Genomic DNA, 15,203 nt, shown 5'->3' with positions numbered 1-15,203 from the left:
ATGTCATCTGCAAATAGGGAGAGTTTAAATTCCACCTCCCCCCTGCTGATCCCCTTAATTCCTGAATGTGATCTGATCGCTATGGCCAGAGCTTCTATCGTGAGGACGTATATCAGGGGGGAGAGGGGACACCCCTGTCTTGTCCCTCGAGAGAGGGGGAAGGCATCAGTCAACTCCCCATTCACTTGGACCCTTGCCGTGGGAGCTCTGTAAAGTGCCATTACCCAGCTCATGATGTGGGTCCCGAAACCCATCTTCCTCAGGAGGAGATCCATGTACCGCCATTCGACCCTGTCGAATGCTTTCTCCGAATCTAAGGAGAGGACACTTGCGTTGAGCTCCGACCGTTGCGCGAAGTGGAATAGGTCTATGGTCTTACGTATGTTGCCGAACCCTGCCTTCCCCTGATGAAGCCCACCTGATCCCCATGGACTAACTTTGGCAAGATACCCTCTATGCGCCTCCCCACCACCTTGGCCAGAATCTTAACGTCAATGTTTAGCACTGATATGGGGTGGTAAAATGCACACTCTGCAAGGTCCCTCCCCTCCTTGGGTAACACCGCGATGATAGCCCCATCATGGAATCGGGGAGAGTTTCCCCCTTTAGCACAGAGTTGATGACTCTCACTAGGTAGGGGATTAAAGCGGATCGGAATCTTTTGTAAGAATAAACGGAAAACCCGTCATCCCCGGGGGTGGTTCCCACTTTCATCCCGCTTATCGCCTTGTCTACCTCTTCCTCGGTCACTGGCCCTTCCAGACCCTCTTACATCTCCATAGACAAGGCAGGGAGTTGGATTGAGTTCAAGAAATCTTCTATCGGAGCAGATCCCCCATCATATTCGGATGAGTACAGGGTCTCATAATATCGGCGAAAGTCTTCTCCAGTGTGGGAAGACTCGCAACCCAGAGTTCCCTGGGCGTCCCTCACTTCCTTCACCATTTTGCTCCTCTGGACCTCCCTCAGCTTCCAGGCCAGGATCCTGTCCGCTTTGTCCCCTTTCTCATAGTACTTTTGCTTGACCGTCTGAAGACTTCTCTCTGTTTTGTGGAGGAGTAAATCCTTCAGCTGGAGCCTGTAATCCTCCAGGGCGGCCACACGGTTGCGTCCCGGCTCTCGGTCGGGGGAGCCCCCCGGCTGGAGTCGGGCAATTTTTTCCCGGAGGGTCTTCTCCTGAGCCTCTCCCACCCTTTTTGTCGATGCACCCTTTTGGATAAGGACACCCCGTAGAGTCACCTTAAAGGCGTCCCAGAGCGTGTGTTTGCCCACTTCCCCATTGTCATTTAGTTAAAAAAATTCTGTTATGGCGTCTGCAATCTCTTGGGCGTGGACCTCGTCCTTTAGTAGGGTGTCGTTACATTTCCAACGGCCTCTGCGTTCTTTCCGCCATCCCCCCGATATTGTAACCCCCACCATACCATGGTCCGACCAGGGTACGAGATCGACCCTGTAGCCTGCCACATACGGGCGAAGGGTTGCGTCCACCAAAATATAGTCTATCCTTGAAAACGAGGCATGGATGGCCGAGTAGTATGAAAAAGAGGGGATTCCTGTTCTGGGGGTCGGAATTGAGTCTACCAGGCCCAGCTCTTCGTTCACCCTCCGGAAGGTGCGCGCCGTAAACTCATCCGCGGGTCTGGGGTTCTGGGGGCCCACCTGCTTCCTATCCAAAGACGGGTCCAGCACCATATTGAAATCTCCCCCTACTACCAACATGCCCCGTACAAATAGCTTGAGCTTCTCCTTTACTCCCTCCCAGAATTGGACCTGGCCATCATTCGGACCGTACACCACAGCCAGGGTCAGGGGGGATCCTTGTAAGGTGCCCCTCACCAATAGAAAACAGCCCTCAGGGTCCTGTAGGGTGGCTTCGCTAGTGAAGCGGACGTCCCTGGCAACCAGGATGGCCACCCCTCTTTTCTTCCCCTTGTGGGATGCATGGAAAACCTCCCCTATGCCCCCCCCTCTCATTTTGGGTTCCTTCCCCCGCGCCCAGTGTGTTTCTTGCAAAAACAACAGGTCCAGCTTAGCCCTCCTGAATTCTCGGCAAACCAGGGACCTCTTGGGGGGGTTTTCAAGCCCCGCACATTCAGGGTGCCCACTCCCAGGGCCGGTTGGCAGTCAGCCATAATCTAAGTCGCCAGATCTGTTGGGCACCTGCCTAGCATCACTATACCCTTTTCGCTCCCTTAGTCTCATTGATAGGACATTATTTGAACCTTTCCCCAACTCATCCCCGAACCCCTCCGCCAACCAGAAACCCCCAACTAACTTTGTCACCCCCTCCCCGGTGTCCAGCCAATTAGTTCCGCCATACCTGGCATTAGGCCGGACCACCAGACTGCCCTTCCCGACCGGGCACTCACATCCAAGCTCTTTGTTATGAGCCCCCCCCCTCTGTTTCTTCCCCACTGTCGCCCCCATCTTACTTGCTGTCCTGGGGGAATCTTTGCTCATCCAGACCATCATTGCGTCGGGTCCCGTCCCTCAAGCGGACGGGTTGCCCCGATCCTCAGTCCTCTGAGTCATTGCGCACCCCCTCCCTCCAGGACAGTGGGGTGTTTAGCTTCCTGTATTTTCTCGAGCCGGTTTTCCTCCTCCTGGACCCAGGACGGTCCGAGGTCCCCTCCCCGATCGCTGCCGGGCCCACCAGGCCTCTTCTGGGGGTAGACTCCGTCACGTAATCCTGAAAGGCCCCTTTTTTATCCTCTTCTGTGATTAACAATGTCCGTTGGCCCATGTATTCAAAAGTCAGGGAGAAGGGGTACCCCCATCTGTAGCGCACCCCTTTGTCCTTCAACAGTTGCGTGAGGGGGCGGCACATTCTCTGCTTCGCCAAGGTGTAGGCGGATAGGTCTTGAAATATTGAGATCTCTGCGTTGTTGTAGGAGATCATCCCCACTTTCCTTACCTCCTCCAGGACCTTAGCCTTGTCCGTATAATAGTGAAATCGCGCAAGGATCGAGCGGGGGCCCCCTGCCCTACCGCCCGCTCTGTGTACACGATCAAATGTCAGCTCCATGGTCATCTCCTCAATCGAATAGGAGGGTGATTATGTCTCGCACCACACGGGTTAAGTCTCTCTCCGTTTCCCCCTCCACTTCGGGAACCCCAAAAAATCTGAGATTGTTCCTCCTTTCCCTATTTTCGTAGTCGTCCATTTGCCTGGCTCTTTCCTCGTCTCTCTTTTCCAGTGCCGCCAGCCGCATCTCCATTTGCACCTCCTGCGTAGCTGAGGACGACTGATAGGTCTCCACTTGCAAGAGCCTGTCCTCCACCTTGTCCACCCTGTTGTCCATTTTTTTCCAGTTTCTGCGCAATGTCTGATCGCATATCCCGGATCTCCTGGAGTATGGATGCAAATCCTCTCTCCATAGCTGCTGCGGAGTGCGTCGCGGCTTCCGAATGGGCCATGCTCCCATGGTTTGTGGGGTTCTCGTTTTTGTCACCAGCCCCCTCGTAGCGAAAGGTTTGCAGGGTCTCCCGCCAGTTCATACGGGCATTACCCGTTCCTGCTTCTCTGTTCCCCACCGGCTCCAGGACGAGGGGATTGCCCCCCGGGGCCTAGTGGATGGGTTCGCACGGCGGGAGGAGACCTTTAGGCGGGCACACGCCCCACCAGAACTGTGTGGGGGCCTCACACCCGGGTCCTGTAAAGTCCTGGGGGACTGCAGGCGGGCACACGCTCTGCGGCCTAACGCAGGGGCCTCCACCTACCAGGAGTGAGTGCCAGATAATTTCTCTGAGGAAGGGGTCCTCGACCTCTATCGCCGTCGTCTGTCTCTTCCTCGGGCACGGGCTTGTGGGCCTTTCACAGGAGGTGGGGCGGAGGGGGCCACCCTCTCCTCCCTGGGCATCGCCTCATCTCCGGCCCCAGGCTCGCCCCGCCGCCACCAGCTCTCTTCAACAGGGGGGGTGGTTGTGGAACACACACCCAGGCTCTACCGCTGCGGGAGCCCCGTCCGTGGCGCTTCTGTTCGTCCGCGTCCTCTTCCTGCTTCAGGACCAATGTCCCAGGTCTCCGTGTCTGATGGGCGGAGGGCTCTCTGCGTGGGCCCAGCACTCCGATGGGAATCCCCCGCCTTGCCGGGCAACGCCCACGCTGCGGGTCTGCGGTCGAGGGATCACCCCTCCATGCCCTCTCTTCGCTCCCTCGCTTTGGGCCTTGAGGTCCGTTCTACAGCTTCCTGATGCCCCCAGAGTCTGCTCTTTCGCTGAAAAGGGTTGCGGGGGGGTCCAGCAGCCGATCCAGCACTGTGTTGCCGCCGGGGAGGTCCGGGGGGGGGGGCTCAATCCCTTTCAACGGCCCGAGTACGGCGGGAGAGCAACGCTCAGGCTGCCATCACCTGCGCGCCCCCTGGTGGCCTCCTTAAATAGGTTTTTATTGGCATTTATGAATAATAGTAACAGGTAACAACCCCCCCACACCCTGCCTCCCACCCCCGGTTTGAGAATTCTTCCCCCCCCGTCCTTGTTTCGCGTGGTCCTTTTTGTTCCGATTGGGGGATGCACTCTTGTCCTTGTGTTCCCATTCAGTTTACCCCTTCTCCAGGGAGTTCTGTTATCCCCAGTATTCCCATAGCCCTTGGGCACCAGGCTCCCCTGACCCCTCGCTGGAGAAACTGTAATAATGAATCCCATTCTGTCTTGAATTTTTCATACTGCCCCTGTATCGAGTAGGTGAGCCATTCCACCGCGACTAGAATCCAAATTTTTGCCACCCATTTGTGGTCCTGTGGGGGTCTTTAGCCTTCCATTTGCGAGCCACCACTAGGGCTGCCGCCATCATCATGATCACATACAATTTGCGGACTGACTTATACTTGATGGCCTCCAACATACCCCCTAATCCCAACATCGCCAGGCCCCTGTTCTCTGTGGGCTTAAATCCGATGACTTGTTCAATTGCCTCTATTATACCCTTCCAATAGGCCTCCAGTTTAGGACAGGCCCACCAAATGTGACTCTATGTGCCCTATTCCCCACAGCCCCTCCAGCAGAGCGACAACACCCCCCAGGATAAATCCTGTGCAGTTTTGTTGGGGTCATGTGCCATTGGAGCATTAGTTTAACCCATATCTCCTGTATTTGCAGGGATCTTGTTAGTTTGGGAATATTTCTCCAAAGCTTCACCCACTCCTGCTCCTCTACTTCAGCCCCTGCCGCCTCCTGCCATTTCCTTATGTATTCCCTGCGAGGGGGGTCCTCTCCAGATTTAATATGGTTATAAATTGCTGAGATTAAATGCTTGTCCCCAGAGTCCCTGCTCAGATAATTCTCAAAGGGGGTTAGCTGGCGGACAGCCGCTTTTTGCAGAGTAGGATGGTGTAGCCAGTGTCTCAATTGGACATATGGATATCTTTCTATTTCTGTCAGACCAAAGTCTTCCTTGCATTGCTCGAAGTGCTTGACCTGTCCTTGCGTAAACATGTCGCGGACCACTCTACAGCCCCCCCTACGCCATGCTTCATATGTGGGAGTTTTATGCCCCGGAGTGAACTGAGGGTTATCAAACAACAGAGTATATGGTGATGGGTAAGTTGTGAGGCTCGCCCTACTCACTGCCTCATCCCATGCTTTAACCCCTATTGAGAGAAGGGAACTACAGTACAACCTTACCGGCCTGTCGCCTCTAGGATTCCACAATATGCCCTCTAGGACCTCCCCACTGCCCTATCCATGGGTCTCCAAATTTTTGCTCGGTCATCCCTCTGCCAATCCCGTACAATCCGGATCTGGGCTGCTCTATAATATGCCTGAGTGGGCCCTCTCTCTGGGCAGTGTTAGTAACAATGGGGCATGGTCAGAGAGTAAAATCGTCCCAGCTGTATGCTTTTTGCCATACCCAGTAGTGTGCTTGACAGCCAAATGAAATCTATCCTTGAATGAGAGCGATGGGCGTGTGAATAAAGGGTAAACCCCTCTTTGTCCCCTTCTAGCTCCCTCCAAGCGTCCACTAACGAGAGATCAGCCATTCTTTCTTTGAGATGTCCCGACGGCCCTCCCTGATGTGGGTGTTGTCCCCTGCTCCTATCCTTAATGGGGTCCCAGGGCAAATTAAAATCCACCGCCAGTATTATTGATGCTTTCGCAAAACATTCCAAGCGATGTAACGCAGAGAGAATGTATTCCTAATGCCCTGTGTTAGGTGCAAAGATTGTGGCTATCGTTAAGGTTTCCCCTTTCCCTTCCAACGTGGTAGCTAAAAATCTACCCTGATCATCGACATCCTTCCCCGTTAACTTTAAATCTAAGCCGTCTTTTAGCGCTAGGAGGACCCCCGCTTTTTTAACCGATTGTGTTGATTTCAGCATTCTCGAGTAGCCCCATATCTTTATTCTATTCCTGTCCTTTGTCTGGATGTGAGTTTCTTGCAGGGCAACAATGTCCGGCCGCTCCCACCTAACAAACCTCTCCACTTTTTTCCTTTTAACAACTGAGTTCAGGCCGTTAACAATCAGCGAAATAATCTTCAGCACTCACGAATCAGCCATGTTAAAAAAGGACTTAAGTAGTGACTCTCGCCGCTCGGGGTCGCGCCCATCTTTGCCCCCTCCTTCCCCAACCGCATCTTTTACCACCTCCTTTTAACAAAAGGACCGAATCCTCGAACCCTTGCTCTCTCCCTCCCCTACCCCTGGTGGACCGGACCAACTGGCCTCTAGCCCTCCTCGACTCGTCATCTCGAGAGTTGGTCCACCAGCCACCCACCGACGAACCCCCACCGGATAACCCAATCCCATTCCAAGATTTGCTCCTCCCTTCCCGACAAGCCCCCACATGGGAATAATACGTGCAAGGTGATTTCCCTCAACTTCTGTTTCGCCCTCCCCAGGCCCTCAGATCAACCCTGCCCAGGTATTGCTCTGTTAACGGTGTTACTCTCCCTCTGCGATCTGGCTCCACTGGAGGCCCTGGTCTCCTGCCAGAGACAGCCGCCCGTTCGCCGCCCGGGAGCTCCCCCTTCGGGCTTTCCTGGGACGGACCTTTGACCATTCCCACGGCTTTCTTGACATTCTCTTTGGGGTGGTCGGCGCCGGTGACGGCGACCCCTCCACATCCAGGCCCAGTAATGCCAAGCCCTGATCGCAGGACGTGACCCTCTGATGCTTCCCCTGGAACTCGAAGGTCAGGACAAAGGGGTGGGCCCATCTGTAGCGTATTCCCCTATCCTGTAGGTGGGCCAAGAACGGCCTCATTCTCCTTCTCTTTATGAGAGTTGCTTGTGCCAAATCCTGATACAGGGCTATCTCAGACCCATTATAAGTAATCGTCTTTAACTTCCTGGCCTTCCCTAGTATCCGCTCCTTCACTGCGTAGGAGTGCAGTGCTACTAGAACGTCTCTTGGTCTCAGACCCGGCTCTTTCCTCCTGGGCCCTATTCTGTGGATCCTGTCAAAGATTATTTAGTTCGGGGCTTCGGACTCCAAGAGCTCCGCAAAGATATCCTTGACTACCTGCTTTAAATCTTGATCCGGGGTTGTCTCCGGCAGGCCTTTTATACGTATGTTGGAAAGCCTTTACCTGTTTTCCAGGTCCTCCGCAAGGAGTTAAGTTTTGAGTGGCCGCCGCTGGGTTTCCAGTAACGCTTTCGCGCATCCTCTGTCAGATCCTGGAGAGCCCTTTCATTGGTATCTACGCGCTGTTCCAACTTGCCAATGTCTCTCTTGATTTCCTGCAATCCTCCTGCGAGGTCCTCCCATAGAGCGTCCATTTGTTTCTGGCCTGCCGCAGTAATCTGATCCACTATTTCTGTGAGGAGAAACTTCAGCGAGGAGTGCGTGACCGGTGTGTTGAGCTCCTCTTGGGCCCCTGTCCTCTGCTCCTCATTTTCACGGTCTGTAAGATGCAGGGCAGGGGCTCCCCCCACTTCTCTACTCCATATTTTCTTAAGATATCCCTCCTGGCTCTTCTTTGCGCTCTTGGGCGCTGGGACAGTGTCCTTGTTCCTGTTCTTGGACATTTTGTTTTAAAATGTAGCGCCCTCCGTGTACACCCTGCTCTTGCACGTGGTGGCTGCCTGGGGAGCCCTTTCACTTATTGCGTTGGCTGATCCATGCAGACCCCCAGTTGGGGTTGGTCTCCCGAAAGCTTCCCTCCGCTCTGAGGAGATGGTGGTGTGTCAAGTATGCGCTGGGGGAGGGGATTCCCCCTTCAATTGGAGCCCAGTCAACTTGTTTATCCTTGGAGGCGGACGCTCACCAGTCCACTGCCCAGGGCCGCTGCTCCTCCCAAGGATGGGTTCAAATTATTCGGGAGGGGGTCGCACCCTGCTCCCACCCCGCTCCCTCTGCACCTCGGGTGTCAGGGGATATCTCCTCCTTCCCCCGAGCAACCCACCAGAGCCCGGGCCCCCGCCGCCACAGGACCCAAAAAGTCACGCTTGCACAGTTCAGTTAGTTCGGGGTGAAGTGCCCACAGGGCCGCCGCGCCTACCTTCTAGCCCCCAGGACAGGCGGCTGCCGCAGCGGGTCCCAGCACCAGCCTCCCAGTGTCAACCCCACCAGAGGGCCAGACCGCTAGACTCCTGCACACTCCTCCTCCTCCGCCGGGGCTCCTGCTCTCCACACTCCTCTGAGGGAGCAGCTCCTTCTGTCCCCTCTCCACGCACCGCGCTTGTGTCTGCTCGGGCGCCACCCCGCCCGGACCTCCAGCCCCCACCTCCAGGCTGTTTCACACTTGGCTCCCCGCCACGGCCGAGTCCCGAAGTTGGCCCACACCGTGCTCACACCATCCAGGGAGCCGATGAATGCTCCTCTCTTCCTCCCCGGGGGCCGGCGATGCTCCTCTCCCTGGATCTAGGGTGTCGTCCTGCTTGCCAGGCAGCGCCGGGCGCCCCTCATGACGGCAAGCTTCTCCTTTCCCCGCAGTTCACCCCTTCGGGTCCACCTCAGGTGTCGGGGACCCAGCGTGGGTAGTGCGTTCGTCTCTCCTCTGCTGCCTCCAGAGGCCACAGGTCCGCTCTGCTGATGGTACCGCTGCCACTGGACCGCCGGACCTCACTGCCTCGTATCTGGATGCACCAGCACAAGCTTTCTCGCCTGGGGAGGGCTGCTGTCCACAATGTGCTTGGCGAGGGCTCGCAGGTCAGGAGCGCAACGGACACAGTGTTCAAGCACCAACGGCCATCTTGGAATCCCCATATTAGCTTTTTGAGTGAGCGAGCCCGCATTTATAATTGCCCAAGTTTCTCTACTTTTTTGCACGCATATCACTTTTAGCATCTCTTCTGCTTGTTCTTGTTCACGATAATGTTTGAATGCGGTCAGCCAATTTCGATATTGCTGTTGACGCTTCCTTTTCTTTTCAGGATACAATTCCATCGAATTACTGCTCTTAATCATCATAAGGTCTTCATGCATTTTTTTCTTCTCATCTGCTATTTTTTTTATTAAAAGGGTATTTATGCGTGGTGGTCTGTTTTAAACCCACTTCTTGTTGACTTAAATTGAGCTTGCAGAGGGCTATAGTCAGAGGTGCTCTCTCCTGTTACAATCTTGTTTGCCATTTTAGATGTTAGTTTTGTGATCTCTTTTGGTCTTAATCTCAACCAATTTAGGCTTTGATTTATCTCAAGTGATGCAGTAAATTGTTCACTGATTAGTGGTAATTCCGTTGTCCAAGTCATGCTTACTGCGTCATGATCGTGATTGGTAATCTTTATCACCAAAGGAATACAATGCCACAAGAGTCTCAGGAAGTGACAGGCTTTTTAGTTGGCTAGAGAATCCAATCGTATGTTGAAATCACCATGGACGAGGGCAATGTAAATGAGATTTGATGCTGTCAATGAACTTGGGCCATTTTTCCATGAAGAGAGCAGTGCCACCAGGACGTCTGTTGGTGGCTATAATAGACAGGCAGGTGTTGGTAACCAGAAGGCATTTGCCAGCAAGTCTCTCAAAGTGAGAGTAGTAAAGAGTGGAGATGCTGGTGGAAGTCATGAAGGCAGGACAGATTAGGGCAGCTCCTACACCCATCCTTTCCTTTTGGGCTTACTGTTCACAATGGTTTTAAAGCCATCAGGGAGCATGCTATAATTGCCATTCATATAGTTGCACGAGAAAAAATCTCAGTAAGGACTAGGATGTCTAAGTCATACTCCTCCAATATGGCATGGATGTTGGCGGGTGATTGTAGGCAGACCTAACATTAAGAGTGCCAGCCATGTGGAAGGAGCAATCCGGGGGGAGTTTCCAATATGGTGGGCATTTGACGGGCATGGTAGGGACCACAGTAAGCCAAGGGTTCTGGTGTTGAGGAACCTGTTGGCCAAAGCTCAGTGGTGTTGAGCTGAAGATGGCCAAAGCAGGAAGGCATTGCCTGTGAGAGGGATGACTCTGGGGTGAAGGAAGCCTCACACAGGAAGAGGACGGAGAGAAGACCACCAAAGGCAAAAGGCTTAGAGTACCCTGTGCAACGACAGTTCTGTTTAAATAGATTGATAACCACTTTGGGCTTAGAGTGGTCACCCAGCTGAATGTCCCATCTGATACTACCCTTAATCGAGTTAGACCCGCGGTTGGAGAGCTTAGTGAGTACGTGGGACTGCCAAGCTGATGGGTCAAAGGAGAAAATCAGCACCTAACTGGTTCTTTACACAGGTGTCCGCAATGGATAGAGCAGGATTATATTTAAGTGTAGATTGTTGTCTGTTTCTTCTTAGAGGATTTTGTTCTGCACTCTGGATGGTATATCACGGTGTAGCAGTTGGAGAAAATGGGGGTGACATGGAGGGGCATTAGGAGGAGAGTCGTACAGGTGTCAGTACAAAAAGTGGACTAGACACATTGGAGCTAGGCAAGGAGAAAGGGACAACGCATTACCCACTAACCAGAGGATCCTAGTAACAGACACCCTAGTTGAAGTACACTGGGCAGTAGCATGGCAGTAAGGGTAGACAGGACTAGTAAGGGAGCAAAGGACAGCCACAGAGGAAGCAACCATCATTTTTCCAACAGTTATCGTCACAGTGCGAGACAATGGCCCCCACATTGAGTTGAGCAGAAATTTGTAATTTGTAAGCAGAGCCTGTAGGACTAAGAGTAAAACGTATAGAGCAGCTACCACACACAAAAGCAGGCAGGCAGTGGCAGGCTAGTCCACGGTACACGAAGATTTTGAACAACCATGCACACAGAGAACATAATAATTTGAAAAATTAATCATAGCGGACTGACTAGGACCCAGTCAAGGTGGGATGAAACGACAGAAACCATGAGCAACCAAAGCCAGGCAATGTTACACAGGGGGGTTTGCTCAATGAGGAGATAACTGCCAAGAAGTAATCGGAAAAGGAGCACATTGCACCCAAAATATTAAGCCAGCAAAGAATTGCGGGACAGCCTAGTGAAACCGAAGTTCTGCAATAAAGGAGCAGGCAGAGGGCACAAGAAATCATTACCCCCAAAGTAGTGGGTGCGCTAGTGGAAAAGGAGAAGCAGGGCCCACATGTTAGGAACCAATCTAGCATGTAAAAGAGAGACAGCACGTCACAGGCAGCGATGCAGCAAGCAAAGGTGATTGCTGGAGAAAGCATGGTGATAATGAGGGGGTACAAATACAATCCTGTCAGAGGTCACAAGGCAGAATCCACAAACCAGAAGGTCCAACAGGATTACAGGCCAGTGCTAGTGAGAAAGATTCAGGGGACACAGGAGGAAGAGCGCGCAAAAGCAGGAGGGAAGGGTATCAGTGTGCATGCAAGAAAGTGAAACACATTGAAGATAAAAGGAGTGGCAAGGGTCCCAAATGGACCAAAGGAGGCAAAGGCAAGGAACAAAGACAGGAGATTACTTACAAGATTACTTACAAGTAAAGAAGACGGGAGAGAGAGCCTGGAGCACAGGGCAAGAGCAATTTTGGCAATGAGGCGATATCCTTAGCTTTGTCTCTTCGCCAAGTGTAGGAAGTGGCTAGAGACAACTAAGACAAGCATGGCATCTGCACATCATCACAGTGGCAGTGTGAGGAGTCTGGAATGAAACTGGAATGAAACTCGGACACAAGTTAGCCATGATTTTGGTTAAGGGCTTTTATTGAAAATAAAAAGGGTTGGGAAATGCCTCTTTAACTCTGCACTAAGAGGAATTTCCCTACCTTGGCCCACAACAATGTTGACGTACACACTTGTCTGACTTTGCATTTTTCTCTTTCAGAATACCTGGTATGCTTTTCTGTCAGGGTTTTGCTTCTTCTTTCCTGGTTCACACAATCCCTTTTCTAGTCCTGATGTTTCCTCTCAGGACCTCTTTATTGCACACAGTAAGAGTTGCCTGGTGCACTCTCCTGCCTCAACTTCTTATTTTCACACACATGTGATGGCCTGGTATACTCTGCTGGCAGGCCTTCATGTATTCACACGGGGTGCCTGCCCTTCCCCAAAGTTCCACATATATTCTGTTTATCAATATGTCCTCCAGATATATTATCTGGTCCGGGTTTCCCCTATGCTTGCAGAATATATATTCATCTGCTCGTAAGGGTTTTGTTTGTAGCTTAATTTCCCTTTCAGCATTATGTTTGTTCTTTCTTTCTCGGTTTCTTGAGGTTTAATTACTTGCATTTGGTGCGGCCGCCTATACGCCCTGTGGTCCCCACTGCCTCTGGGTGGACTCACCAGCTCTTGTTGGCATGTATTTATTGTGCATTTGTTAGGTCGCTTATACAACAAGTAAATTGTGTTTCAAAGTGCCCACATGGCAACAGGGAGGGAGCATTGGATTGAAAAACAATGTATACAACTGGAGGATAAAGACGAACTTACTATGCCTTGTGAGTGTTCAGAATGTGCAAGTGCAGAGGGAGAAGGGGAAAGAGGGAGAGAGGGTAAGTGCTGGAGTGTCCATGCTTGTGGGTGAGTAGCAGATGTAAGTGCCAAATATAGTAAGTGCAAGGGAGCGTAGAGCTGCCATAAGCGTGTAAATGCAGGCCTACACTGGCGTAGGACAGTGGGAGCAGAGGCAAGTGCTGTGTGTAAGCAGAAGCTGAGGCGATTGGGTATGGGAGGCCAGGGCCCCGAGGACACATAAGGGCTCTGGTCACCAATCACAGCGACACTGAGGTTAGCAGAGGAGGTAAGAAGGGAAGGATTCTGCTGCGGTCAACCGGAGAAGCGATTCCATCTGCTTCCTTCTTGCGACTGCTTCCTCTTTGTTTCTTCGTTTCTCGCGGCTTCCACTTGACACGCCTGCTTCATTCTGGGCTGCGGTAAGTAAAGCACAGATTTCTGCGAATGCCCAGGAGTCTCTCTGGCTGCTGGCCTTCCCGCAGCATGTCCTTCTCATGCATTAGCCTCTTCCTTCTTCGTTGGTGAGCCACCTCAGTCCACCAGACGAGTAATTGCCTTTCGGTTTCTTCAACCTCACAGACAGGCGCAGCTCTCTCCCGCAAGCAGCAGATATTGATTCCCTGTTTCACTTGCCTTTTAAACTTCCCAGACACTAGTGTATGCGAGTAACCACTAGAGCACTCGCTGGGTTTGTTGCCTCGTTCACTCTGCATGGCTCGATTCCTCTTCCTCGTCCCAGTATTTTGGTCATTCTGGGAATTGAAGTCCAGTTTTGAGAATTTTGGAAACCTTGAATAAACATTTCCAGTAGTCTTAAATGGTAAATGAGTCCTTGATGGATAGATGAACTGGAGAGTGTGATTTCCCTATTCTTAATGGAGGAAGGAGTGAATGTATGAGAGTAGGCCATTTGGGTATTAAATGTGGGAGGTTTTTTTCCAGACAAAATCGGGGGATAGCATGTCTCACCCCATGAAGCCATGACATCTCCCCATAGGTTGCTCCCCCCATTTGATCATCCCTATGCCGCCCCCAGGGTCAGGATCCGGTAGCGGCTGCCGTCCCCTGACCACATGGGAGGAGATCACCGCCGGGAAATCACTGAGGACGCCATCAGATTCTTCACAGGCAGCCATTTTGAATGGGGAAAGCGGCAACAACCCAGCTCAAGTATGAAGGAAGTCCTACAAGGGGGATGCTCTCTTCTCAAGGGCAGGTCAGGTCATGATGCTAGAATGTAACATGGCCAGCATCTGGCAGAACCCTGCCCTACCCCACCTTATTTTTCGAGGACTGTAATGGGCAGGTACTACTCCTAACAGTATGTTTAATAGCATTCGTAATACTTTGGCTGTGTCCAGTATTATTGTTGGGCTGATTTTGTCTGTTGAATTGCTAATCCACAGTTTTCCCTCCACAATGACATCCCAGAGTCGGCTCTTAACTTCTCAGCTTAACTTCCCCCAGGGTTCCTTCCTGATGTTCCCTTAGGGAAAACACTGCCAACCTCTTTAAACTCGTCTATAAGTCTTGTTAAAACTGTGCTGCAGCTAATTTTGTATCTCACAATGGATCCACCACCCCCTGTAAAAGATGTTACACCAATGACACATGAATGTCTTCTGTGAACAGTCGCATGCCTTCCTTTTCATACATAATTTAAAAAAAGAGATTCGTATATGTGTACGCTTTGAGCATCAAGTTTTAAAAAATGCCTTTTGTAGCGAGTTGGAGAAATAGAAATGCATTTCTTTGCAGAGTATAATGTAGCAGTACTGCCCCAAGAGAATACAACATGATGCACTATACAACTTTATTCTGCAGAAAGTGTTCGACTAGTGGGAGGAAGGAACTTGCTGGAGGGACTGGTGGAAGTTGAACATCAAGGTTTATGGGCTGGCATATGCGCCAAACGCTGGGAGCAAACCGATGCAGAAGTTGTCTGCCGGCAACTGGGCTACTCTGGGCCTGCTACGGCCACCAGGTACATTTTATAGTTACATGCACGCATGTACTTTGCAATACAATATGTGGAACCACTCCTGCTTCAGAGTATGCAAGTTTGCAGCATTGAGTGGTGAAAGAAGATAAAGTATACTTTGCTTCATTGTGTTGACCGCATGCATTTTGTTTGTTTGCCCCCTCTTAAAGACCTGCCAGCCATACCTTATCTAACATAGTGCAAATTAAATGCTATACTAAATGACAAATTCATCAGACCTCAATCACCGGTCTTGTTTGCGATTTAATGGCATATATAAAATATTCCCTGAACATTTATTCAGTGTGCCCATATTTTCCAACGTGGCACCGTTTTCACCTACAGTAACCCTGATGGTCCAGTGTATTGCTAAATAAACTCTCAATATTCTGTCTGATCAGCATTGAAAATGTGCAGTGAACAGTATAA

The 15,203-nt window shown here is 51.6% G+C and overlaps 1 protein-coding gene across 2 annotated transcripts in view; it reads left to right on the top strand.

The window, feature by feature from the left end:
• Positions 1–15,203, top strand: part of LOC138497215 (uncharacterized) — a 1,137,079-nt gene that overhangs the window by 544,720 nt on the left and 577,156 nt on the right. For both annotated transcript variants that reach the window (XM_069620541.1, XM_069620540.1), the window contains exon 5: positions 14,618–14,777. In XM_069620541.1, coding sequence (XP_069476642.1) covers positions 14,618–14,777 — 160 coding nt within the window. The remainder of the gene's footprint in view (positions 1–14,617; positions 14,778–15,203) is intronic.

The sequence above is a fragment of the Ambystoma mexicanum genome, chromosome 5q (genome assembly GCF_040938575.1).
Source record: "Ambystoma mexicanum isolate Mex_15411 chromosome 5q, UKY_AmexF1_1, whole genome shotgun sequence".
Taxonomy (NCBI): domain Eukaryota; kingdom Metazoa; phylum Chordata; class Amphibia; order Caudata; family Ambystomatidae; genus Ambystoma; species Ambystoma mexicanum.
The sequence above is the reverse complement of the archived record's forward strand: the minus strand, read 5'-3'. Positions and strand labels throughout refer to the sequence as shown.